Genomic DNA, 26,965 nt, shown 5'->3' with positions numbered 1-26,965 from the left:
AACAGCAAAGCGATGTCATTAATGTAGAACCAGCTGTCAAAATAATAGTGAGTAATTAGCTTGTCCACTTTTATCTTTGTCAGGTTTTCGGTGTCAAGATTTCCTTTACCATGTACGACCTCCAAGGTAGATCTTATTCCAAAACAAAAGAAAGAGAAGATAGGTAAGTGGTGGGAGGGTGAAAGGTGAGCCTTAGGAGAAAATACCTGCACTCGTGTGAGACTGTGATCCTGAGAGCATCTGCGGCTCTGCACCTGACACGGAGCCAGGGGGGAGGAGCCTGACCTGAGTGCCTAGCCTGCCCTCTGGCCAACCAGCTCTTGCCCTGACAGCTCTTTGCTTGGGCAAATTCACTTGTAAATTTCATCAACAAATGTCTGGGAAGCCATACTATGGCATAAGTAATTGAGGGACTTGATTTGCAAGAAAAGCTGACTGGCTATATCACAGACACCTTGGAAGTTTTGCAAAAATATTTTGTAGACTGGGACTCAGACAGCACCTTCTGCCATGCAGCCAGGCCTGGCACCCTGCCCTCAGGGCCTAATCCTTCTATGATTTCCCCAACTCCGTGATCTCTGTCAGCCCACTCTCTCCCTGAGTGAGAGCAAATGCTTAGGAAGGGACTCTCTAGGGGTTTGGACCAGGACTACACGCACCTGGCAAAATGCTGAGAAGCCCAAGGAACATTTGCTCTGCAATGTAGGTCCCACACAGCCAGCCATGCAACACCCTAGGAGGAGAACGGTTTCTTTCCACCTGCAAAGTGTGATATTTAACACAGGTGTCTACCTCCTGGTATTTTGTTTTCTGGCTGATGAACGTGAATAATAGGCATGTCGGGGCAAATATTCTACCACACTGGTATGAAAAAAAATTCTATCTGCAACACTTACTTATTTTTGTTTTTGAAGCAATGGGCTGCAGTTAGAATCCACCACACACTGAGGATCGATCCTCCACAGAGATGATTCCCACCGTCAAGGATACGCGTCTGCCATGGGAAATCTACAGCGTCTGCAGGCACCCCGCCTATGATATCCAAAGCTTCTGACTTCTCAGAACTGTTTATTCTTTGGCCACATTTCACTAAGAGCAGAAAGAAGGAAGAGGGAGGAGAGACCCAGCGCCCAACAGTCAAGGTTGGTTGGCTTGGAAGACACTTAAGTATGATGCCCCTTTCTCACCCCCCAGCACACAGACAGCAGTGACTCAGCCAGTTTACGACCAGGTGGGAGATCCGTCAAACAAAAACAATACCCTGCACACCTACCAAGGGCACCACAATTACGAGATTGTGCTTTTGGGTGCCTTCACCGTAGCTGTGCTTCTTGGAAGGGTCTCCTGGAAGGGTCTCCGTCTGAGGGCCTGTGAGGAAGGGCACACAGCCACAAACCCTGGGGCCGGATCTTGCTCTTGCACCCTAGTAGGGAAGCCCAAGGGAAATTGACCAGCCCCTCCTTTCCCAACTGATTCCTGCATTTTCTGTTGTGATTTCTGCACACCACCGTGTTTCACCCAATTTTAATTCTAAAGATCATCCCAGTTGCACCTTGAGAGAAATTTAAATTTTGGCATTTCCTATGTGATAGGATTGTTTTGACAGCTTCTAGTGGGTTTCCAACATCATTTGAGTAATGGGGAACAATAAACATCATAAAATCTAAAATGTTGACTGCTTACTACTTGCCAGGCACCATTCTGTTCTAAATTAATTAATTCTCATAAAAACCTCACAAGATAGTTGAAATTATCATCATCTCATTTTAAAGGGTAGACAACAAAGGCAAGTTTAAGGTTAGGACAACTGGCCAAGACCAACAGCTAATAAATGACTAAGCTGAGATTTGAACTTAGGCAGTCTGTCTCTGGAGTCTGTTCTCATAACCACTGGGCAAACTGCCTAAGTGTTAACCATACTTATACCTGGGGAGAAAAGTCCATGACATTCATGATATTTCACAGAAGAGTCTCATTTGAGAGGTATATCTATTCAAACCATCTCTACGGCACACATGGTACCATCACCACACAGCCTCGCCACCATGTATGTCCCCACCACACGTCACCATCAACCACACCACTCAGCACTACACGTTTTACCGCCGCCATTGCACATCGGCACCACCACCAGTCACCACCACTGCTGCCTCTCATCTCTGCCTTTGGGTTTCTCTCCTCCGACTTCCCGGGCCCTTCAGCTCCCCGGAAGTGCTCTGCTTCTTCCCATCTCGGGGCTCTTCCCCATGCTCCTGCCAGAAAGACAGGCTCCTCCCTCATCTGTCTTGCTCCTCTTTGCCTGTGTAACTCCTGTGTATCCCTCAAATCTTAGCTCCTTCCTTGCCTTTTAAGATTACACCAGCTACCCTCAGTATAACTTTCTTACTCAACACCCCACCTTCCCCTCAGGACACTAGCAACAGTGCTGAAGCATTTGTGAAACTGTTAAAGTCTACTTCCCCCATTAAACTGTAATCTCTGTGAGGGATTCCCATTGCTCCTGTCAAGGAAGACCACACATTGTAAGGAACCTGCAGCCCAACCTCAGATGAAAAGGTTGAATTTTCAGAGCCAACAAGGGAATCTTGGACTTAATATACAAGAAAACAATGCTGGATCTCTGGAAAATTTTTTAAATACTTAATTAAAATAATAGTTTATGAATATTTAAACAGAATTACCAGTGATTAGTAGTCAAATTGGCTTAATAATTTAAAAGCCCCATATATTAATCTTTTGCTCCATAATGAGAGCCGCTTACTGAGCACCTACCATGAGTCAGCCTCTGTACTGTGTGTGAGAGACACTTAATAATGCCAGCAAACCTCTGAGCTGTGTTTTATTACCCCCGTTTCACAGACGAAGAAACAGTCTTGGAGAGATCACGTGATTGCTGAAGACCATTCAGCTTACAAGAGACAGATGGGGATTTTTCGGGCAGGTATGTCTGGTTCTAAAGCCCAGTTGTTTATTCATCTTGCTCGTAGCTTGCATGGTATGTCTATATTTCGGCAAATCATCCACTCAATTCTTTGAGAATCTTATTTGGCTAAAATGTTGGTATGGGGTTTGGATGATTTCTCTCTAAGGCGAACATCAAACTGGCTGAGAGATTACATCTAAAGCCTTGATCACTGACTGTATCCCGGAAGGGAGGCTTTCTGAGTGAGGTGGGAAGAAGGTTTCACCTGGAGCTATCTGATTGGTGGGCAGTGGCAGCCTGCCACCCTCTGTGTAGAACAAGATGTTCAACACAAAAGAGAAAGCGAGATCTGTTGGCATTTTCCGCTGACGGTTCGGAGGTGTCGGAGCGGCAGTAGGATACCAGGCCAAGCTGGTACTAACAGATGCCTTTAAAACTTAAATGGGTAAAAAGTCGTCTGACACTTGGGGGAAAAAGTGCATAATCATGACACAAAACTGAGCAAGAAGTGATATTTAATAGATTACAGAATAGAGATTGAAAACTATCTGATCACATCTGAGTCCTGGGCATGAACCGTCAATACTGAACTCAACAAGGACTAGAAATAAAGTCTTGCAACTCCAGTCAAAAAAAATAATAGATCCCAAACTCGAGGTTGTGAGAGGAACTTTGACTTGGAAGTTTTTCATATGAAAATATCAACCACAAGATGCTGATGAGATGACCTGACCGATAAGCACTCCACTTCCTGGACGGTAGCATTTGACGGTCGTTGGTCTGGGGCCTCGAGGTGTAAGAATAGCATTAACAAATGGAGCATGTTCAGAGGTGAGTAACTAGCATGTTGGGAAGCCTCATTATAGGGAACATAAAAGGACGGGGCTTCAGACTCCTGCAGGGTTTTCTTAAAGACGTGGTATCAGACTTGCTCAGATCCAGTGTCAGTGGGTGAAAACCATATGTTGGCATGAAAAGATCTTACAGTATAAAAATTCTGCCATATTGTTACATTACACTTTGTTGGACATTACACAGAACTGAGGGTGACCTGGAACAATCTGGGGCCTGTGGTTAATTTAGGGGAGTCCCTGGGAGCCCGGGGAATTTGTATATTTTTCAATATAAAAATGCACTTCATAGAGTTCTCTATAGTGGAATAGGCTACCTCTAGGTTCTTCAATTTTCTCACCTTAAAATGAGGGGACTCAATAAAATCATCTCTAAGGTTTTTCCCAGTTCTAAAATACTCTACTTTTACAGTTTAAAATGACGAGGGGGAAACATTTTTACTTAAATTACATTAATATAAAACATAAGGGGCTTCCCTGGTGGCGCAGTGGTTGGGAGTCCGCCTGCCGATGCAAGGGATGCGGGTTCGTGCCCCAGTCCGGGAGGATCCCACATGCCACGGAGCGGCTGGGCCCGTGAGCCATGGCCGCTGAGCCTGCGCGTCTGGAGCCTGTGCTCCGCAACGGGAGAGGCCACAACAGTGAGAGGCCCCCGTACCGCAAAAAATAAATAAATAAATAACTATTTTTCTTAAAATTCTTACATATAAACATTGAAGCAAACTTTAGCTTCCTTATTCTGAATTCTTCCTTAAGAGGTATGTGATTTTCAGTACAACAGTTTAAATGCTGTATTGATATTGATGTCAGGCTGCCAGTGGTCATGCAGACTGAAACGTGAATGTATTTACATGAAAAGTCTTATGCAAGTCCAAAAGTTCTTCTATATTTTTACATGCTCAATGGCTCAACTTTGTTGAAAATTAGAATTGGGGCTGGCCTGGAAAAATAAGAGACCCATGGTTGTGAATCTTAGGAGAGTTCCTGGGAGCCTAAGGGGTTTATATATATAGTCTGTAGATAAAAAACCAAATGAAGTCTTACGTCCGCCAGCACTCCAGATCAAACTCCTGGTGAGGGAGTTCAGAAATCTTCCCTTGCAAATCCCACTGCAGTGAAATCACTGCAGACTGTAGATTTTTGCCAAGTGACTGGTTGATCCAGACCCAGAGATGTGACCAAACAAATTAAGATAGGGAGGTCTCATCTCAGCTTTTTAGTTGAGTGTCTTCTCTTTGCCTGCACCATCAGGGTGTCTCAGAAATTCTTTTTGCCCCGAAAGACCCTTTCAATATATTGGTCACCATGAGAAAAAGAGAAGCATGATTGGAGAAACAACTCAAGTCTGCAGAAGGCACTGGTTTTAGCCTGGAAATTTCCTAGCTGGCAGGGTGCCTGGTGAAGAGGGAAGGAGTGAGATTTGGAGTCAGAAGTTCTGAGTCGGCTCCATTGGCTAGCTGTGTGACTTGGAGCCACTGATTTAACCTCTCTGAGCCTCAATGTCCTCATCTTTAATACAAAGATAAGTATTAACACAGTCTAATGCCTATTTTTTCATGTCACATTGATTTAGAGGGATGACATTTGGTTTCATTCTAGTTTGGACCAAGGAGAGAGAAGTCTGAGGTTTGCCCAAGACTTTTGGTTCAATCTGGGGTCATCTCTGGGCAACATTTCAGTGGGAGGATGTACCTGCTGGTCGTCTTCCTGCATCAGTGGCCATTCCTTCTCATACTTTTCTGCCAAATCCACCTCTTCTTCCAAAACTCACGGCTTAATCCTCAGACCACTTCTTTCTCTATGCACTTTGGCTAGAGTATCTCATCCTAGCCAGGCTTCAAATATCATCTTTATACAGATGCTTTCACGTTTACCCTCTCAGGCCTCTCCACTGAGCTGCCAACCCATTAACCAACTGCCCTACTCGGTATCTCACAAGAACGTCTAAGAGGTGCCTCAAACTTGACGTGGCCCAAACTGAACTATGGAACCTGACCCCACTCCACATCTTTCTTGTAAGCCTTCCACAGTTCTTTGGATGGTACCACACCCGTCTGTTTGCTTAGGCAAGAGTTATCCTTGACGTCTCCTCTTTCCCTCACTCCCCACGAGCAGTGCATCGGTCAGTCCCATCAACTTTACCAAACAATGTCCTTCACCAGCCATCCTCTCCATCCCCCCTGCTATAAACCCATCCAGGCCGTCGTCCTGTCCTGCCCACTAACTCGTCCCCCTCCTTCCACTCTTGCATCCCCACTCCTACACAGTCTATCCTCTGAAGCAGCCAGAATGTTTTCTCAAGCACCTCTCATTTCTCACTCTCTGAAGGCTTCCCACTGTGACCAGAATAAAATCCAAAGTCCTCACTGGGCCTTTACGAGCCCGTCTTTCTCCAGTGGCCCCTTCCCATTCACTCTGCCCCAACTTCACTGGCCTCTCTGCCTCTAAAACATACCCCGCTCACTCAGTCTCAGGGCCTTTGCACTTGCTGTCACTTCTGCTTGGAAATACGTCTCCTTCTCATCAGATGGGTCTCAGCCCAAGTCTTGTCATCTCAGGAAGGCTTTCCATGACCACCTCTTAGAACAGTCTCACCTCCCACCTGCAGACCTCCCATCGCATTAGCCTGTTTCATCTGCTTCATACCATTTAACAGGAGCTGGAATTAACTTATTTATTTATTCATTTCTATGTTTAATACTTCCCTCCCCTCACTAGATAGCAAAACTGCTTAAGGGTAGGAATTGAGTGTGTCATTCTCTGATATAAAACATCTCTCTCCTAAAACAGCTCCCAGCACGTGATAGAGGTTTGATATCTGTCAACCAGCAAACTGACAGCATAGCACGAGGCTCCACAAATTCTCCGGACTCAGGGAGATGAATCCATAGTGGGTATTAAGACGCTGCCGTCATTACAGTTCTATTATTTGTGTTTTGCATTAGACCAGTTAGGCTCCACATGATCCTTCAGGATGTTTTCAAGGAGAACGCAGCCGAGAAATTCCTTTTTCTGATCACACAGGGCCTTAAAGCTGCAGGACGTGGCTAGGTCGCATCTCCAGATGGACAGCTAGTTACCCCTCTCAAATGGTTTACTTACATTGGCCCTTCACTCTGGAAAACTCTGGTACCTAACATAGATGTTAAATGCACAAACACACACATACAGACGCAGACACGGCTTCTCCACATGTAACTTTAAAGTTGGGAGTGTGTGGGGAGCAATGGTCTGAAAGTCTGGTCCAGGGGCCCCAGCATCAGATTCACTGGAGGGGCCTTATTAAAAGTGCAGTTCCTCAGATCCCACCCAGTACTACACAATCGGCATCCTAGAACTTGACCTTTTGAACAAGCTCCCCAAGTGATTCTCCTGGCCGCCGAGGAGAGAGAGCCCCGGAGAGGCACAGACCCAAGAACACCATGAGAGACCTACGTGCCAGGCCGCCGTGTGACCAGGGCAGCAGCAGGGCGACTGGCAGCAGAAGCACCGCTCGTCCGTCCCTCCGTCCTGTCATTGGCCCTGGTCTTTACTCAAGTCGGTGGAGGAGCTTCAGGTGAGACTGCGCATATCCAATTCAGAAAGACGAGTCAGGGCCTCACTCTCCGTGTCTGCAGTCTCACAGCCCAGCCTGATGCCCAGGTCACAATAGGGCACTGGGTGGAGCCAGCACAGTCCAGACAAGGCAGCCAGGAGGCATCCTGGACCAGGACCTGATGATTCCATGAGCCAACCCTCTGGGATGTGGAGGGCCGCGTGGAAGCAGGGGCAGAGGCAGTGGAGCGGGAGGACCTCACACCAGACGGGCTTCTGCAAATCAGGGCATCTCAGACTCACTAATGCATCAGGAAGAAAAGAGTTGAAGGCCTTCCTCAGGAGAAGAGACCTGAGGCTGCTGGTCCAAACAAGTCAGGTGATACAGCGGAGCAAGCACAGACTCAGAATCCTACAGCAGAGAGCTCACATCACCAGTGGGACCTGAACTTTGAGCCTCAGATTACTCATCTGTAAAATGGGGATAGTCATAATATTTACATCAATATATTGTTGGATTAGTGAGATAGTGCATGTATCTAGGACCTGGCAAATACCAAGCCCACGATTTTAATTCTCTACCAATTTCATGTCTTCCAGAAAAGGAAAGCACATTGACCAGCCGTTTCTATGAATAAGACGTGCATAAAATACAAAACCCATGCATAGATGGGCTGCAGGGTGGCTTTTGTTCATATATTTCATTCATTTGTTCGTCCACTAGGTGACCTAGCACTTTACAGAGCATTTTCTATACGCCAGGCTTGGAGAATGATGCAAAGATAAACAATATTTGTTCTCCATCTCCTAGAATCTGGGAGAGACATGTGAGCAGAGACACCACCTTAATACACTGGGACAAGTGTATCACTGGGAGCTGTAGAGGGGCACCCAACCCAGTGTGGGGGGAGCACAGGTGTGTGGTGGGTGGGGAAAGAGGCCACCAGGGAAGATTCTCTAGAGGAAGAAATAAGCCCTGTCTGGGCTGAGTCAGTCCACTGAGAGAGATGATGTTAGGGAAGGGCCAGAAGATGTATGTTATGGGTTGAATGGTGTCCTCCCCAAATTCATTTGTTGAAGTCTTAACCTCTAGTACCTCAAAATATGACCTTATTTGGAAACAGGGTCATTGCTGATGTAATTAATTAAGATGAGGTCATATGGAGCAGGGTTGGCCCCTAATCCATTATGACTGGCGTCCTTACAAGAAGGGAAAATTTGGATACATAAACCCACACAGGGAGAGCGCCATGTGGAGATGGGAGTTATGCTGCCACAAGGCAAGGAACTGCCAGAAGCTGGGAGAGAGGTCTAGAACAGATCCCTCCCTTCCGAGGGGGCACGACCCTGCCAACACCTTGATTTTGGACTTCTGGCCTGCAGAACTCCAGACAATAACTTTCTGTTGTTCTGAACGACCCAGTTTGTGGCACTTTGTTATGGCAGCCCTAAGGAACTAATACAGCATTCTAGATGGGCAGAAAATGTGTGCAAAGGTATGGGAACCGTAGGAAGTTTTAAGTTAAACCATATAGAGTTGCTGGTTTAGTAGCTCAAAAGTGGTCTAATACTGGCAAATTCGAATAGTTCAGACTAATATGTTGAGTTGGAATAATGTGCAAGATTGAGCAGTAGACAGGCCAATTTATTAAATAAAGTTCGACTCTGAATACAGTCTTCCCCACTATACAGCCACAGATATATTCTCATGAGAAATCACCATGAACGTGACAGGTGTGTGGAGAACAAGTATTATTACTAAAGATTGGCAAGAGCTGTAGGTGTAAATGTTTTCCAGAATCCTATGCATAATGGACTTCCATTTTAGGGAAAATGACTATGGGACTTTTTCTTTTCCTAGCTTTTTTAAGGCTTTACAATTTATTTTTAAAGCTCTTGGGGATATCCTATCAGAATAAGCGAACAGCAGATGAAATATTAGGAAGTTAGTTCATGTTATTCGATGTGGAGTTTTAACATAACAAGCATTTACTATCCATCTCATAGCTATAAGCAAAGCATTAGAATTCATCAACCTAACATATCTTTTCTCTGCCAGGAGGGGGCCTGAAATGGGAGACACAGCCTCCTTATCTCTGTTCTCTAGAAAACAACATGAATTTGAGCTCAGCAGATACAAACATTTCATTGCAGCTATAAGTGTTTACAAACTTTGGGGCCCTGGAGGGCACATGTTCATATGAGGTGGAACAGGGCATAGATAAAGAATTCCCAAGGTCACCAGGCTTAACCACGTGGCTTCCATGGCTGGCCCCAGAGTTCTGAACAGGATAACACAGCATATGCATGATCTTCATTCAGATCCCAAAGAATCCCCAAATCTCCCAGCACGTATGTGCATGAATTCACATTTTTATCAAAATACCATTGCATGAAGACACATGTCCACACCAAGACCCGTACACAATGTTTATGGTGTTTTTATCCATAAGTACTAAAAACTAACACCCTACATGTCTGTCAGTTGAGTGGATAGCCGGTGGTCCATCCAGACAACAGCAATGGTCCTCCGCAATAGAAAGGAGCAGACCACTGACTGCAGACCACATGCTATAACCATGAACCTCCAGTGCCTTCTGCTGAGTTGAGGAGCTGGATAACTGCTACCTTCAGTATGATGCACAGACAGGCAGAGGTAGCACATCAGTTGTCACCAGGGGCTGGGACTTGGGGAAGGGGGTGAGTTCCAAGGGGCACCGCAGAACTTTCTGCGGTGGTGAAAAGTTCTGTGTCTTGACTGTGGTGGTGGTTACATAGCCATCTTGCACTTGTCAGAATTCATGGAACCATACCCCTTAAAAAAGGTAATTTACTAAATTTAAATTATATGTCAACAACCAGACTTCTTAAAAATGCCTTTGTGCACTTCAAAAAGTCACTGTGAACCACAAAAGAATTGCCTGCTTTATTGAAAGTGTTTTTGTTGTGATCTCAAGGGCTGACCACGTGGGGAGAGATTCCATTTTAATTCTGGCTTAGTCTGCTCAGGCTGCCATAACAAAATACCATAGACTGCTGGCTTACACAACAAAAATTTATTTTCTCACAGTTCTGGAGGCTGAAAGTCCAAGATCAAGGTGACAGCCTACCCAGTTCCTGGCGAGGGCTCTCTTCCCTGTTTGCAGAACACTGCCTTTTCACTGTGTCCTCTTACGGCCTCAGTACAGGCTCAGGGATGGAGAGAGACCACTCTGCTATGCCTTCTTGTAAGGACACTAATTCTATAGGCTCAGGGCCCCACCCTTGTGACCTCATTTAACCTTAATTTCTTCCTTAGTGGCCCCATCAACAAATACAGACACACTGGGGGACAGGGTTCCAACATGTGAATTCTGGGTCCATAATAAATACTCCATGGGCAGGACACTCCGGTGCCCCTGAGGACGAGGCTGCAGTACCCGTTGGGGATCTTGCTCAGGTACTGCTGGTGGTAATCCTCTGCGTAGTAGAAAGTCTGTCCCTCCCGGATGTCGGTGGTGATCAGGCCAAAGCCATGCTCTGACAGAACCTGTGGAGGGAAAGGCGCCATGAGGACCCGAAGCGCAGGGATCCCGGGAAGGAGGAGGGCCAGGAGGTCAGGATGGGAGGGGCAGACACGTGGCTGGGGGTGCGCAGCGGTCCTTGGGGCCCGGGCTCGGCCACTTCCCTGCTGGGTTATTCTGGGCAACCTTCTCCCTTCGTGTGCCCCAGGGCGCTGGGGTCTGAAATCCGGGTTGGGTTTGATTGGGTTTGGTTCTGACTGTAAGTTATGCTCTACCCTCTACACCACCTCTGCCCCCGTGGGTGTCGGGAGCCCAGGTTTGGGCCCTGTGGGTCTGTGTGAAGCCACCCTGTTTCCAGGGGAAGCAGCAGGGCCGTGTGGCTCCCTGGCTGCCCTGGGGAGGCTGGGGTCCCTGAGGGGATTGGCGCCTGGCTGCAGTGAGAGGGGATGGCGGGGCAGGAGGGGGCGGGGAGGCTGCAGCAGCAGCCAGTGCCGACCCCTCTGCCCCCTCACAGGCTGGACAGAGGACCCCCTCGTCGGCTGTGGCTCTGGGCAGCAGGGACCCCGCCAGGATGCCTGGAGGGCAGGGGCCACCTGGGGTCCAGGCTCTGCCGCTCCAGGCTGGAGCCTCTGGGGAGTGAGGGCAGGGGAGGACGTGGCCTGAGGGCCTGGTCGGTTCCTCACCGCCCTCTGTGACCCAGTTTAAGGCCTGGTGGCATCTGCTGCCAGGCAAGGAACACATGTAAACACCAGTGGGGGAGGAGAGCAGAGCTATTTGGGGCAGGAGACGGATGAAGAACTCGTCATTGTTCCCCATGGATCTTAGCCCGTTTCCTTTCCCTTTTGGATTTCAGCTGTGCCCTATTTCTTTCCTGGTACAGGCTGCTTGGGGTATCTGAGCGCAAGGCAGCAGAGACGCGACCCAGGTTCACTGATTCCATTTTGGACAGGGGTGCGCGGTGGGACCTTGGACTTGTGTCCCCAGTAAGGGAACTGCTGACGGCCCGGTGGCTCATGGGGATGGAGTCCTCACATCTGCCAGGAAGGGTGGGTGGGTCTAGTCTTTGAGTCCAGCATGAATCCATGGCCTGACCTTGTGCTGAGCCCTGTCGTGACTTTCTGAATTTCCATCCAGCCCACTGAGGTGGAAACAAGGAGGCTGATGGCTCCAAACCCTCAGGGCTGGGGTGTTTAGGGAGATGGCCCTGAGCAGAGGGATTCGAGAGGGTCCCAGAAGGAAGTCGAATTCCACTCAGAAAGTTGAAATGAAGCTACTTTCATGAAGGGACAGAGAGCTGTGGGCGTCAATCGTGAAGTGTCCCCATGCAGGAGGGCATTTCAGAGACTGGCCACAGCCTTCAGCCACAGGGACAAGGACAGAAAGTCTAGTTGCTGGAATCCTCTAAGAACGGCAGGTACGGAGGAGAGATCCTGGCAGGAACTGGGTCAAGGAGGGACCCTGCCACTGGCAGCCCAGTGGCCCCAACCAGAAGGGACAGGGAAGAAATACCCCAACCCCTTCCCTTCCTACCTCGTGCCTGCCAGTGCCTCCCATTGCCCGGGGCAAGCCACGTGACGTTTAGGATCCCCCAGGTGACCAGTCCTGAGGAACCAGCCTCCCGGGACTCAGGGAAGGACAGCCAGTGCATTTGTAGTGGTAAAACGGGGACAAATGGAAAATTACTGCGCAGCATCGTCTCCTGCTCCCTCCCAGAGAATAGGATTGAAAGCTGTGAGCCATTCTTATTTCAGGACGGGTAAAGATAGCCAGCTGCCCAGTAAGGCTTTTCCTGGTGATGTGTTGGTCTCAGCCTATTGATAGCCAGGCTGTCAGCTAGGAACGCTGGTGGCACTCGTCCAGACCATATTACTTGCAGCCAGCCCCCGCGGATATCTCCCCCAGTGTGTGGCGCGACCAGCCTTTGTGGTTCGTATTAGGATTGCAGGATGTGCTTCAGCAAAAACCATCAGGGAACTTTGAAGAACAAGATTTATTACTCACAGGTCCTGGAGGGCACACAGCACACCTGAGGGGCCACACAACCAGGCTGCAGGGAGAGAGAGAAAGAGAGATAACAGATCCGGGGATCTGCTTTTATTAGGGTTGAAGGTAGGGTGTCTAGGGTCTCACAAGTTCATTCTTTATTGACTAATTTAAAGCACGCAACCAGGAATTAGGGTGCAGGAAGGAAGAAATAGGTCACTCAAGCAGTTATGTAGGTTACCCGGGGCTTTCTGGAAAAGACCTTCATGGGTGAGGACCTTCACCAGCCTGATTCCTTATCTGGCGGTTCTGCTGGTGGCCGTGTCGTACAGCTGGCAATATGTTTATTCAGGATGGATGTCTTTCAGAATGGATGACTCAGCAACCAAAAACTTAAAATGTCAAGCACTTAAGTTACACATATATAATATACTGTGCTTAGGACTTTGCAGGTGTCATCTCGCTTAATTCTCATAGGACTATTTGAGGGGTTGCTCGTCTCTTTTCCACATTTAGCTTATCAGTGTGCCAGATATTGTATCTTGATGTGTAGCCCCATCTCTGCCTTTCTAAACTGTCCTAAGAATTGTAGATGCTGAAAGCTGGTCACGTTTCTCAGAGTCCCAACAGGCTTCAAATTTAGATTCTCAGGTGAGTTTTAGGAGGCAGAAGACAGAAACATTGTCTTCCCTTAGCACTGTACACAGGCATGCAGATTTCAGCAGAAGACGGTTCTGAGGTTTTGCCATTAACTTCGGATGTCCTCAGGCAAATTGTTACTCTAATGCTGAAGAGAATAATAAGATCATTAGCAGTGAGTTCCTATGATTCCTGAGACTTACAGAGCTTCTGGAAGCAAGCAACTGTTTTTCCTGGTCTTTGCACTCAAACCCTTTTAATGGTTCTGTAAGCATCCATCTCTATGTACTATATCCCTTTCAGTTTGAGACACATAGAGTATTTTCTATTTTCCTGATAGAATCCTGACTGATACAGTTATTTGGTATTGAAAGTGGTTTCGGGAAATACAACTGCAAAGATGGGAATTGAAGATTCCTTGTCAGGCCTGATTTGATTTGAAGGCAGTAATGACCTCGTCACTGGTGGAAAATGCGATTCTGGGAGTCCAGGGTATGCAGTGTCAAAACAGTCTCTCAAATTATTACCTGTCGTTCTTGGAATCCTATTAAAGGAGAACAAGTGGTTTTTGCAATAGAACTTTCTGGTGGAAGAGATAAGTACAAGGGCTACTGTCACCAAATGCAATGGAAAGTTTACCAGAAAAACAGCAACAATAATATTGGAGTTTTACATTTTCAACTCAAAGGCATCATCTAAGGCCCAGAGAAGTTTCTACAACTGCCCTAAAAGAATCTCTCATCTACTGTATCAAAAATCAGGCCCAGAGTTCTTCCTGCAGGTAGCAGAATGACAACATAACTTGAATTCATGACTTCTTTAGGTGCTTACATGAAAGGTGATTCATTGGAAAAGAAGGTGACCAAGAAAATGGCAATGGAGTATTTGGATGGATTAAGATGAATTAGTGTACTTTAAAACCTCAAATACCAGGACCTCCCTGGCGGTCCAGTGGTTGGGACTTCGCCTTCCAAGGCAGGGGGTGCGGGTTCAATCCCCGGTCGGGGGACTAAGATCCCCACATGCTGCACAGTGCGGCCAAAAATAAATATAAAATAAAACCTCAAATCCCACTGAGCTTCCGTTCCTATCAGAAGCAGCCCTTCTACCCCTTTCTGGGAAGGCTAGTCTCCTTTTCCATGAAGACTTTGTAATGACTTAACTGAAATACTTTCCCAGGGGGTGCTGATTCTCCCCATAACCCATCCCTACCACCTCTCAGGGCAGTCAGAACCATAAATAGAGCCATCACAATAGACTTCATAGGGGATCAGTTCATCTGACCTGGCAGAAGATACTATACACATTAGAAGAACTGCGACATTCTGCTCATGCATGTTTGTAGACACCGGAGGATCGTGTGGGAGAAGAGATTCTAAGGGAGTTAAACAAAGGATAAAGCAAAATGTGATTTGGCCACATTTATCAATTTGGGTGCACTTAAGAGAAAATCTGCGTTCAGATGGATTATCCGGAGCAGCTAGAAATGGCTCTGTTTGTTTAGTTGACAGACTAAAACCCTGGACAAAAATAAATGGCCTACATTAAATGGGATTCTTCTGTAGAACATAAAAGAAGGAACACAAAATCTTGGATAGGAATGTCAGAATGGATGTATTAAGTGTGACCTGTTCACCCACCCCCTAACTCCATCCCTTACATGAGTCCTGAGGACACCATGTTAAATGAGGCATTGACAAGTACATTTCCATAAGGAGTCTCAGCATCCTTGAAAGACCCTGTTGTGGCCACATCGTCTGCAGGCTGAGGATGATGTAACACATAACCCATCTCGTGGGAGGTTGATAACACTTGACTTCTTCCCTTGTGGAGTAAGCAGTCATTGTTCATCATAGAAACAGGCATTTATTCTGTATATGGATGTGTCTTCCCTGCTCACAAAGCTTCTGCCACCCCACTAAGTGCCTAGTTACTCATCATATGGTTTTCCACTGGGCGCAACTTCTGATCAGCTGGTTATAATGCAACAGAAGTGAGGCAACATGCTCGTGCCCGTGGGATTCACTGCTCTTACCATGTATAATTATTTCATTATATATTACAATGGAATAATAGAAATAAAGTGCACAATAAATGTAACGCGGTTGAATCATCCCAAAACCATACCCCCTCCGGTCCGTGGAAAACTTGTCTTCCACAAAACCAGTCCCTGGTGCCAAAAAGGTTGGGGACCACTGCCCTACATGACCAGTAAAACCCAAGAGTCAGGATTTATACCTCTGGTTGGCTTTTTAGTCTGCATAACGACTCTGGACTCTTACTTCTGTTTTGATTTTGGTTCCCTAAACATTTCCTTTCCTGTAGGCTCAGCTGTGCATTTTAAAGGATATTTGTTGAATTTTAGCCTTCATAGATGTTTACTAAAACACAGAAAATAAATTGATCTGAGAGTCAGAAATATGAATTTTAGTCCTGGATCTGTTAATAACCTTTAGCAAAACCTTGCCTTCTGTAGAGCTCAGTATCCTTAAAGTAAAGTGAAGGGTAGGATTGATTTCCGTCAGTATTTTTCAAATGATGACTCATTTCACATCCTATTATTGAGTCACAATATCAATTTAGTGGGTTGTAATTAGCATGTAGGAAGGAAGGAAGGACATGTTTCATGAAACTTTAGCTCCGTGTGTATGTGTGTCCATGTATAGCAGGCCATGAGGTAGGATCAATTTCTTACTGTGGCTTACACAGGCCACCATTGTGAGTATTGATCTTCCTCATTGCTTCAAACCTCCCCTGCAGTGAATGCTTCCTAATGGGCATTGATGCAAAGCACAGAGGTCTCTTCTCAGGTCCATCCACATGCCTCTCCCCTAGACCTTCTTATTTTCAATCTTCCAGTCTTTCTCCTTCCAAGCCCTTGACCAACCAGCCAACCTATTCATAGCTGCCCAAGAGGCCTTACCTCACACCACCTATTTCTTCATAGAAATGAGATGGTCAAGTGCACCATTCAAAGCTCTGCCCGCAGAGGTATTTCCCTGCACCACATCATGCAGTGCTAACCTGGAGCAGAACCAGGACTGAGGATTTTCCCTCTATCATCAGCTGGCACAGGGCCTCTTGTTAAGTCAATTTATAAGCTAAGAGAGAAGCTTTGTGGCAACAGATGTAGGTGACGTGCGGGGCAATGCGTTCATACAACTCACTTAGACTTGCTTGAGCCCATTTCTAAATTTCCATCAGAAGCTAGAGTGTTGGTGGCCTGTCAAACCATGTGACTTGGTGGGTGATGAAGGGCAGCTCCAGGTCACATAGTTACTTGGTGTCCCATGACTAGGTACTCACTCTTTACTAGGACTCTGTGGCACGGCAGGAATTGTTTTACAAATAGGACTTCTCTGCTGCCAAAGGCAGATTGCTTCAGATTCATAACAGTCTATACCTCTCTCATTCTGGCTTGCCAGTCACTCCACACAATGTCAATATCTAACATGGGGACATAATCTTTTTTTTAATTAAAGTATAGTTGACTTACAGTGTTGTATTAATCTCTGCTGTACAGCAAAGTGATTTAGTTATACAGATATATGCATTCTTTTTCATATTCTTTTCCATTATGGTTTATCACAGGCTGTTGACTAGAGTTCCCTCTGCTATGCACTAGGACCCTGTTGCTTATCCATTCTGTATTTAATAGTTGCCTCACAGTTTTCTGAAAACAAATTCATATCCTTTGTATTTCAGTCTGGCCACATAAACTGTTCTGGTTCCTCTCAGTGAAAGGACCTGCTTGCTTTCTTGTCCTTGGATTTTTATCCTTTCTCACTTGATGAGTCATGGCTTCGGCCACTCCACAGTGACCCTCATTCAGTTATCCACGGGTACGAAAGGGCAGATGTTGAGGCCAAGCCACCTTATTACCCTAACCTTGTTTGGATCTATTAAAGGGAGGGAAAGAAACGTGTGGTCTCTAAGTCCCAAGTCATAATCTCCCTACTTTCAACTCCACACAGGACAAGAAACCCCTGATCCTGAGTCTACCATAGACTTTCTTTCCTGAATAGCCCAGGAGATTAAAGCATTTGTAATGGGAAATGGAGCTCCCTGTGTTTGGGTCCCCGTTAAGCACTGAGCTGATGGTATTAAAGCCCGTTGTTAGCTAGGTAGTGTTGTGTACCATGAGAGAAAGTAGAAGTTATTCAGAATGTCAGAGTGATGAAAGAGCTTAGGACTCATCTGACCAAATCTCCTTCTTCATAGATAGAGAAACCAAGGCCCAGAAACAGGAAGTGATTTCTCGAGGTTGGTTTTCCAACGCTGTCCTAAAGCCTTCTTGACCTCCTTGTCAAAGGCCATTGTTTCTTTTTAGTTCTCATGGAGAACTGAGTCCATGACTATCTTCCAGGATCTAGCATAGGGGCTAACCTATAGTTGATGCTCCATAAATGCTTGTGTAAGGATGGGCAGGGAGAAGGGAGAAGGAGGAGGAGAAGAAAGTGTGGGTCCAAAGCTTAGTGACCTGATTTATCACCAGTAAATATGGTGGTAAGCAGCATTTGAGACCCCAAACCTAACCATAAGGGGTACTGCAGAACACGAGGCAGGGAACTTCTCTGGGCTCCTGAGATGATATAGGCTTTCCCCTCCTTTTCTGTCTCTTCCTGGATCCACGGAAGAAATTGAGCCACAGACACAAACATACCAGGCCTCCTCCCCCTGAAGTCAGATCTTATGCCCCAACTGAAGATACCCACTAGGAAGATCCTCTGGTTTCCATAGATAGTACAGACCATAGGTGCCCCACTGTCTCCCTGAGAATGAGAAAAGGGAGAAGGAACAGTCTGGAGCAATCAACAGTACTTCTAACAAGAGGGCAGAGTAAGAGGGTCCTGGTGGCATGGGCTAGGGCCTTCCCTCCTCTGGGAACCCAGAACATGGTGGGGCGTGTGGAGGATGGGGCTGAAGCAGGGGCTGAGTACCCAGCAATTGCTTTTGGTGCCCAGTTCTTTCCAGGCACAAAGCGTGTTCCTGGAGAGCTGGTCTACCCTCTGGCTGCATTCTCTCCAGTTAATCTGCACCACTCTCAGCTTCTCCAGGTACATGTTTAAGTTATCATTTTGATCTGGCAAACTGAGGGAGCTAGAGTGAGAATGAGCACTGCAGCAACCACTGAGAGTGACGGGCCCACCAGTGATGAGGGAGGAGGTCCTGGAAGGATGCAAACGCTCAGCAAGTCACAGACTCACAGAGCAGGAAGGCCTTAGAGGTGATGTAATGCAACGTCCACTCAGTCTCCTCTCTAGCATCTCCAATAAGTGGTTCCTTCATTTCTGCTTATATTTCTACTTCCTTTTGGGAAGCTCGCTCCCTCTGGGAGCAGCCTACCAAACCCTCACCCCAGCCCCTGCCAGGTGAACCTGGAATGACCTTTCTCCTTGACCCTACCACCTCTTCACAGCCATGCTTTGTTCCTGTGCAGAGGTTCAGAACAGCCCCACTTCTGAATCAGTCTCTGCCAGGCCAGTGGAGAAACCAGGAAGACGGCACACCTGTAAGTGCCATCTTGTAGGAAGGAAACAACCTTGACCCTAGAGGAGCTTCTGGCCTTCTCCTCATCCCACTCCCGCATCCTTGTCTGGCCAGCCTGGTGCCTTGGGAAAGGATCAGAGTAATTGATGACTATGCTTGGTTGGGGAATCACTGTCTCAGAGTTATCTCAGGATGGTGATCTACGTGAGCTTCATCCGATGGTAAACAGCTGGGGAGATGCGATTATAAAACAGCCCAGGAAGGAAGAATCCAAACTTTCTTTCTGCAATGCTTCTGGGTACTAAAAAAAATGACCATCATTCTCATGTTTTGAGATTCTTCTGTGTTCCAGGTTTCTACTAAGGACTTTACGTGTGTAATCTCATTTCGTTTAATCCACATAACTTATTTGACGGCGGCATTACTGTCATGCTACAGATGAGAAAAGGTGCAGGAGAAGAAGGTGAAGGAGCTAGGTCAGAATCCCAAAGCTAGAGTAGTGAGGCCAAAATTCAGACCTGAGTCTTCCAAAGCATCATGCTGTCTAGCCCAGGGAAACCTAAACGTGGGCTTTCTGTGGGTTCAAAAGGGAAGGCACATACCATACGTAGGCGGCAGTAGCCAGGGGTCTAAGCTCAGGCAGAACTCTGAGCTAGTGAACAGCCAGCCCAGGGAGAATTCCCCATCAAAACGTAGTGGGAATAGACTGTGAGCTCCTTGACCACAGGGGTCTTGACTGTCTTGTCAACCACCATATCGCCATCACTTAGAACAGCACACGGTAGCCTGGATGTGTACGATGAATGAATACAACACGTTGTCTACACAGATGGCAGGCAGGGGAATAGAAGCTTTGTACTGATTTTCCAATACTGGGTGCACAGTCGCAACTAGCAGCCAACCTTTGGATATGGTTAACCTCAGAGGAGAGAGCAGGTGTAGAGCAGATACTTTTCAGTACAAAGCCAATGGGAACACACTTGGTGTAGAGCCCATGGCTTCACAAACCTTGTGCACTAACCCACTGAGCTACCCAGCCCAGACAATGTGTTGAGGAGACCTGATGTAAATTAAGACAACGCGTCAGGAACTTACAGAGTTCTTGAGAAGCACTGTGCAGCCCTCAGAACCCACCACCGACGTATGACTGAGCCTCCACAGGGGTGTCGCCGATGAGATCTGGATACTCACTTGCCCTGGGAACTCCCCTTCCTGGACTTCAGACAGTCCGTGGACTTGTACCAATGTTGAGTTTGAAAACTTGGGTCTGTAGCCACATGGAGCTTCGTCTGAAAGGGAGAAGAAAGAGCCATTTGCACATGGGCAGCACTGAGAAATCCTTGTTATCCCGTATTCCCAGCATCTTCCCAGCTAAGACCGGTGATGGAGCTGAGTGAAGTGAGCTGGTGCAGGGGGGATAGACCTCAGACAGCACCAGCCAGGCACACCTCCTTTACTGTCGGTCCCTCACATTCAGGAAGAGCTGTGAGATCTGGGGAGGTCAGGGTGGAGATCCATCAGAAGCTATGAAAGTGTTGGTGGCAACCAAGAAGTGCCAAAGATGCGCAGGGTCCGTTCAGGAAACAGGAGCCGTGCAGGACTGGAGCAGGGAAAGCTTAATATCAAGAATTATAAACTACAGCAGAGGAGTAACTACAAAGGGTCAAGAGGACTCCAAGAATATCTCAGGGTCAGGGAAGAAAGGAAGGACCAAACCTGGCAGGGGAGTCCCTCCGCAAGGTTGGGATTCACAACTCACTTTGCAGCCCAAGAGAAGGCAGACATTTGCTAGTCCCTATTACTACCCCTGCAGGAAACGCCCCTGCAGAGTACAGCTGGGCTGGAGCATCCTTCCTGGGTGCAGGTGGACTGATGGCTGGGGGGCAGGTGCGTGGAGGGAGCTGAGGTATGCTATTTACTAACTGTTTTTGTAAAAAGCTATCTAGATATTAGGAATAGTAATTCTTTATCTGAAAAAACATTGTAATTACTTTACCCAATTTGTCAATTTCATTTGTCTTGATATTCAGGACATTAAAATGTGTTGTTGGGTCAAAACTTTTCGTTTATAAATTTTCCCTTAGGTGCTTAGAAAGTCATTCCCTTTGCTAAAAAAATTATTAGAGGAGCTTCTCTTTAAGGAATCTCCAAGTCCATCTGTCATGGTTGCCTTTGACATAGCATAAGAACATCAGTAATCTCTGGAGTCCCTCCTTAGCCAAATCAGCTGTATCATTTGCTCTAATCCTTCTCATCCAACACTTCATAGGAAGAGTTTACCCAGTGGCCTTCTTCGGTTGATTCAGGGTGGATATTTCTTATCTCATCCCTTGCCCCTGGTTTTCATATTGTCTCTGAATTTTGGAATCCAGACTTGAAATATTACTCAGCCATAAAAAAAGAACAAAATAATGCCACTTGCAGCAACATGGATGGACCTAGAGATTGTCATACTGAGTGAAGTAAGTCAGACGCAGAGAGACAAATATCATATCATATTGCTTATATGTGGACTCTAAAAAAAGAGGGTATAAATGAACTTATTTACAAAACAGAAGTAGCGTCACGGATGTAGAAAACAAACTTATGGTTACCAGGGGATAAGAGGGGAGGGATAAACTGGGAGATTGGGATTGACATATACACACTAGTGTATATAAAAGAGATAACTAATAAGAACCTGCTGTGTAGCACAGGGAACTCTACTCAGTACTCTGTAATGGCCTCTATGGGAAAAGAATCTAAAAAAATAAGAGTGGATAGATGTATATGTATAACTGATTCACTTTGCTGTACAGGAGAAACTAACACAACATTGTAAATCAACTAGACTCCAATAAAAAATTTTTTAAACTGCAAGAATAAATAAATTAAATTCAATACATAAATCAGTTTGACGGGTCCCTTTCTCTCACCTTTGCCCTTGACCTCCTTCTCTCCTCCCCACCGTCTCCTCCACCCCCTCAGACTCTCTCACATTCTCAGGTGAGCACACACGTATGGATACCCACCCGTCACATGCTCCAAAGGTCGTTTTGGGTGGATACACGGCAATATTTCAGCACAGCTCTTCCAGATACCCCAGGCTTGGTTCAGGTTGGCTTCTTACATTGACACTCAGTGGTAGGCATCCTTCTATATACTCTGGCTGCCTCACATACAGTATCTGAGACAAATGTTTGTTCTTATCTTCGGAGCTTTAAAGTAAATCAGAATTCAGTGCTTGAATCCTTCATCCAGACTTTATTTCAATCCTCTGAGTTTGTTGCCACCACGTTTAAGAACATGTCAGGTAACTGGTTGCAATGGCTGAATTAATGTATTTTGCCTAAATCACTAATGAGAGCTCTACAACTAGGAGCATGTGAACAAATGATCAACATTCGCTTCCTGTCTAATGCTGACAAAATGTTTAAAATGAAATGAAAAGAGTTGGCTGAGTACCCTGAGCTTATGACAATAAATTAGGAGCTATTTATTTTAGGAGATGTCACTTTCCAGAAACTGGCACTGTCATTTTTTTTTTTTTTTTTTTTTTTTTTTTTTTTGCTGCTCCTCCGCTGTCAGAATATTGTACTTCAAGTCCGTTGTTCTGAACATTTCTCTTTTCCCTCAGTTCATCCCCGGGTGAATGTGGGGATACAGGGAACAAATTAGCTCTGGCCCATCTTGCCCACAGATCTTCTCTGCCCCGCCTGGAGCTGTCACTTCTTCCACACAGTCCCTGCCCCACCAACATTCCCCCGTACCCAGACTCTTGACCCCGGGCAGATTCGGTCCTGGCCGCCATCTCCTCCTGTTTTGGCTTCAGTTCAGCATCTCTTTTTAGGACCTTGGCGATGGTCTTCTTACTATCATCCTGGGCTCTGGTACCTCACCGTCTTCTTGTTCCAACTTGTACCTTGCACGCGGCTGTCTCAGTTCTCTTTCCAGCACCTCAACATGACCTTGCTCATTTTCTTCTCAACACCCTGGGACGGCCCCTTCCAATGACCCTAAACAGAGCAAAGTCCCAATCCTCGGCATGACACGTCGACCCGTAGTGATCTGGCGTGATCCACATACGTTTCCGGCCTCACTTCTCACTGCTCCCCAATGCCTTGGCTGTGCTGTGAGTCAGCCTTAATTATTTTCACATCTGGGGCCACAGTGACCTTCTTCTTTGCCTTCCTGCCTTTGCAGTTCTTTTCTCTTTGCCTTAGATACATCCTTTATCCACCTGGGAAACTACGTAGCCTTCAGCAGTTATTTTCTGCTCTGTGGTTCCAAAGCACCTTGAAAATGCTTCCGTAGGGCACTCACCACATTGTGTTAATTACCTGTTGACACGTCTCCCCGACTGCACTATAAATATGCGGTGGATATAAGCCATATCTTGCCATCTTTGCATTGCTAATATTTAGCACAGTCTTTGAACGTGTTCAGAATTCAGTAGATGTTTGTTGAATAAATGAGTGAACAAAAACGCTCTACATTTCCTAAATGTTTTGAGCACTTTATAATTTCAGCTTATACAACCTTTTGGAGGAATCCTGTACAAGGGTTCACTACCCATGATTTTGTTTAGTATTTTCTGTTATCTGTCTCAGTCTTAGCTTTTTAGATCTTCAAGTTGTGCTCTGGACATCTGGTTTAGGGGATCGAATCAGAAAGTCTTAGTTTGGTAGCCATGAACCTCGGAAACATCCTGTACTCTCTCTCTTGAACTGGTTAAACCTGGAGTAGTGGTGAAGATCTATCAATTATTCATTCATTCCTTCACTTAAGAAATATTTATTGAAAAGCAGCTAGATATATGTATGACCTTAGTAGCAAATTTGGGCTTCAGACCCAGGTCTACTCATTCCTAGTTCAATGCTAGTCCTTCCACATAGACTATCCATCAAATCTAGCCCAGCCTCTTCTTCAAGGAGCCGACAGACCTGGTCATTACAACAGTAACAGCTAACACTTTCTGCGGACTAGACACTATTCTACGTTCTTTATATTATACATATTAACTCCTTTCATTCTCACTCGTGAGTTGGGTTCTATATATTATTATCTTCATTTCGCAGAATAAGTAACAGGCACAGAGAGGTAAAGTTAACTTTCTCACAGCCACACAGCTAGTAAGTGCTAGAACCAGGAATTGAAGCCAGGCATTCTAGAATCACTGAAAATTGGCCTTCAGTACACAGTTCTGGCCACTGTAGCACTTGGGATTCTTGTTTCAGGGTTGCTTCTCAGGACACAGCCCTTTGTACTGAAAGACGCAACCTCTCTATTCTAGCATACACTTTATATATCTTCCTTACACTAGACTCCATGAGAACTCATTGTTACTTTTCTGCCTTAGGAGCTAAAATCCTAGGAGACTTTGCTATCAAGGATTTCCACTGGCTGTGCACTGTTCATGCTGCATCAGCCTGAAACCCACCCCCAATTGTTTTCAGGCCCTGGAATGCATCTCTATTCCGCTTCCCTTATGCAAATGCTCATTTATCATAGCTCCACCCCCATCCTGCTGGATTACTCGGCCTCTTTGTTAATATATTTAGCTATTTTCAATAAAACTCAGTAGTTTCAAATAAAGTTGGGTTTGTGGTTTGAGTTTTAAGATGTAATATTCCTGTTGCTTTGTTGGAACTGTAAAATAATTTGGAGGAAAGATGGCTTATAAATACATTCATACATACTCACTCACACAATACACTCGCGCAGCAAACTGAGGATATTCACACTATGGCCTTATAATTTCATCAGAATGAAAGAAGACGCTGAGAAAAAATATACACAGCCTATTCTAGAGTTCCTCCCAGTGCAGAATACTGTAAACAAAGTGAAAAAAATCCATAGACTCCCACTGCTATCCACAGATCAGACGGCAAGAGCCTGTGGCCCAGGCAGGAGAAGGGAAGGACAGAGAGTTTCTTCTTTTAAGCTACTTGACCTCTCCTGGAACAGTCTGGAGATGACGACCAACCATGTGATACTTCCTTCACCCACCTTTGACATGGCTTTTTTTTTCCTTTGGCCTCGCCGTGTGGCATGTGGGTTCTTAGTTCCCCAACCAGGGATCGAACCCAAGCCTCCTGCAGTGGAAGCGTGGAGTCTTAACCACTGGACCACCAGGGAAATCCCTGGCATGTCTTCTTAATGGTCAGTGGCAACTAAACTTCACAGCAGATACCAGAGCTATCTTTGCAGAGAAAAAATACATTCCAACTCAGGAAGTAAGAAAGGCGTTGAGTTCCAAGATTACCACAAAGAGGAAAGAACTTCCTGAAATCCAGGGATACCCCTACACATGCAAAGATTTTATTTGAGCTGTTGGAACTTCACCCCCTGCCCTGGCCCCCTTCATAGGGAAAGCATCCAATAAAATAACTCCAGATCTAGACTGGTCATGCTCCCAAGTCCCTCACCACTCTCCTCAGGCAGACTGAACAGATATTATAAATTATCAATATCCAGCCCTCTGGGTAAAGAGAAAAGATTATGAAAAGGCTTATATAAAAAGGGAAAGGCAGCAATGAGTTTCTATCTATACAGTATAAGGTGGAAGGCAGGTCTGCTGCAACTGGCCGCAAGTTAAAAGCAAACCAGCAAAAATATATAAACACCATGTAAAAGGGCTTCCCTGGTGGCGGAGTGGTTAAGAATCCGCCTGCCAATGCAGGGGACACGGGTTCGAGCCCTGGTCTGGGAGGATCCCACATGCCACCAAGCAGCTGGGCCCGTGCGCCACAACTACTGAGCCTGCGCTCTAGAGCCCGTGAGCCACAATTACTGAAGCCCGCGCGCCTGGAGCCCATGCTCCACAAGAGAAGCCACCGCAGCGAGAGGCCCACGCACCGCAGGGAAGAGTGGCCCCCGCTCGCTGCAACTGGAGAAATCCTGTGCACAGCAACAAAGACCCAACGCAGCCATAAATAAATAAATAAATATTTTAAAACCATGCAAAAATATTACAAAAAGCGAGAAACAGAATGTGCAAAATACACATGAATAATATATTTGTTTAGCTGTTACCAGGAGGGAAGAAACAGGTTAGAGGTGTATCGTGCAAGGACATTAAAGAAAACGTGGAACACTATGAAATAAGAGAAAAGGACGAAGGAAAAAGGAACTGGCAGAGACAAAGAAAAAATAAAGACACATACTAGCATTGAAAAATTAAAACCAGTTAGATGGACTAGGAAATTTGGACCAACTTTCTTGCTGAGGATAAATAAAAGTGTTAAAATATCACTTGCTTGAAAGCACTAGACAGCAAAGTTAGTGAAGAGTTATGGGCCAATATTTAGGAAGAGAAACAAATTTGTGGGCACAATTTGTGGAGAGTCATCTGACAAGCTGGGCGGTACTTCTGACAGCCTTGCAGAGTGAGGAGGGGGACCCCAGGACCCATCAATGGCAAGGGACCTCATGAATTCGTGGCTTTAGTTAGGAGTTGAATGGTCTGCACCCTAGAAATAAGGGTGCATCAGAAGTAAACCAGGCTGCAAGTAAGTGTATATGTGGAATAATAACCACAGATTTCATCCCTCAAGAGCTGCTATAACATACTAAGCAATGATATATGGTGCAGAAGCTTCACATACATGACACATGACAATTTGAGTATCATGGGTGTGAGGGACAGAGGTGAAGAGGAAAACGTTTTTGGAGTGTATTTTTAACTGTTAACATAATTACATGGATAATAAGTAACAGAGGTAATCTTTGTCAACTTCCCCAAAACACACATACACACACACACACACACGCACACAAAACCGGAGAGAGAAAGGGAAAAGAAATGCGGAGGAGATGCCACAAATAGTGTGATGTTGGATTCAAACTTCAATGTATCAGTAATAAATTAAATTGAATCGAATTAAATTAAACATATTTTAAAAACAAAACTATATTCTTTGCCTTTTGTTATTGTTTTTGGCTTGAAATCTATTTTTTCTGATATGAGTACCCTCACTTTCCTTTTGTTTCCACTTGCATGAAATATCCTTTTCTGTCTCTTCACTTTCAGCCTTTGAGCTGAAATGAGTCTCCTGTAGGCA

General features: G+C 45.9%; 1 protein-coding gene across 5 annotated transcripts in view; it reads left to right on the top strand.

Moving 5' to 3' along the window:
- Positions 1-26,965, top strand: part of PRSS55 (serine protease 55) — a 162,443-nt gene that overhangs the window by 103,846 nt on the left and 31,632 nt on the right. For 3 of the 5 annotated variants that reach the window (XM_073805776.1, XM_033857576.2, XM_019941383.3), the window contains 3 exons: positions 84-163; positions 915-1,142; positions 2,860-2,941. In XM_073805776.1, the coding sequence (XP_073661877.1) occupies positions 1,035-1,142; positions 2,860-2,941 (190 nt within the window). In that variant the 5' untranslated portion in view covers positions 84-163; positions 915-1,034. The remainder of the gene's footprint in view (positions 1-83; positions 164-914; positions 1,143-2,859; positions 2,942-26,965) is intronic. The other 2 variants (XM_073805777.1, XM_019941382.3) reach the window with 1 other exon arrangement.

This window comes from Tursiops truncatus, chromosome 6 (assembly GCF_011762595.2).
Source record: "Tursiops truncatus isolate mTurTru1 chromosome 6, mTurTru1.mat.Y, whole genome shotgun sequence".
NCBI lineage: Eukaryota > Metazoa > Chordata > Mammalia > Artiodactyla > Delphinidae > Tursiops > Tursiops truncatus.
Note: the sequence above shows the minus strand (reverse complement) of the source record. Positions and strands in the feature narration are given on the sequence as shown.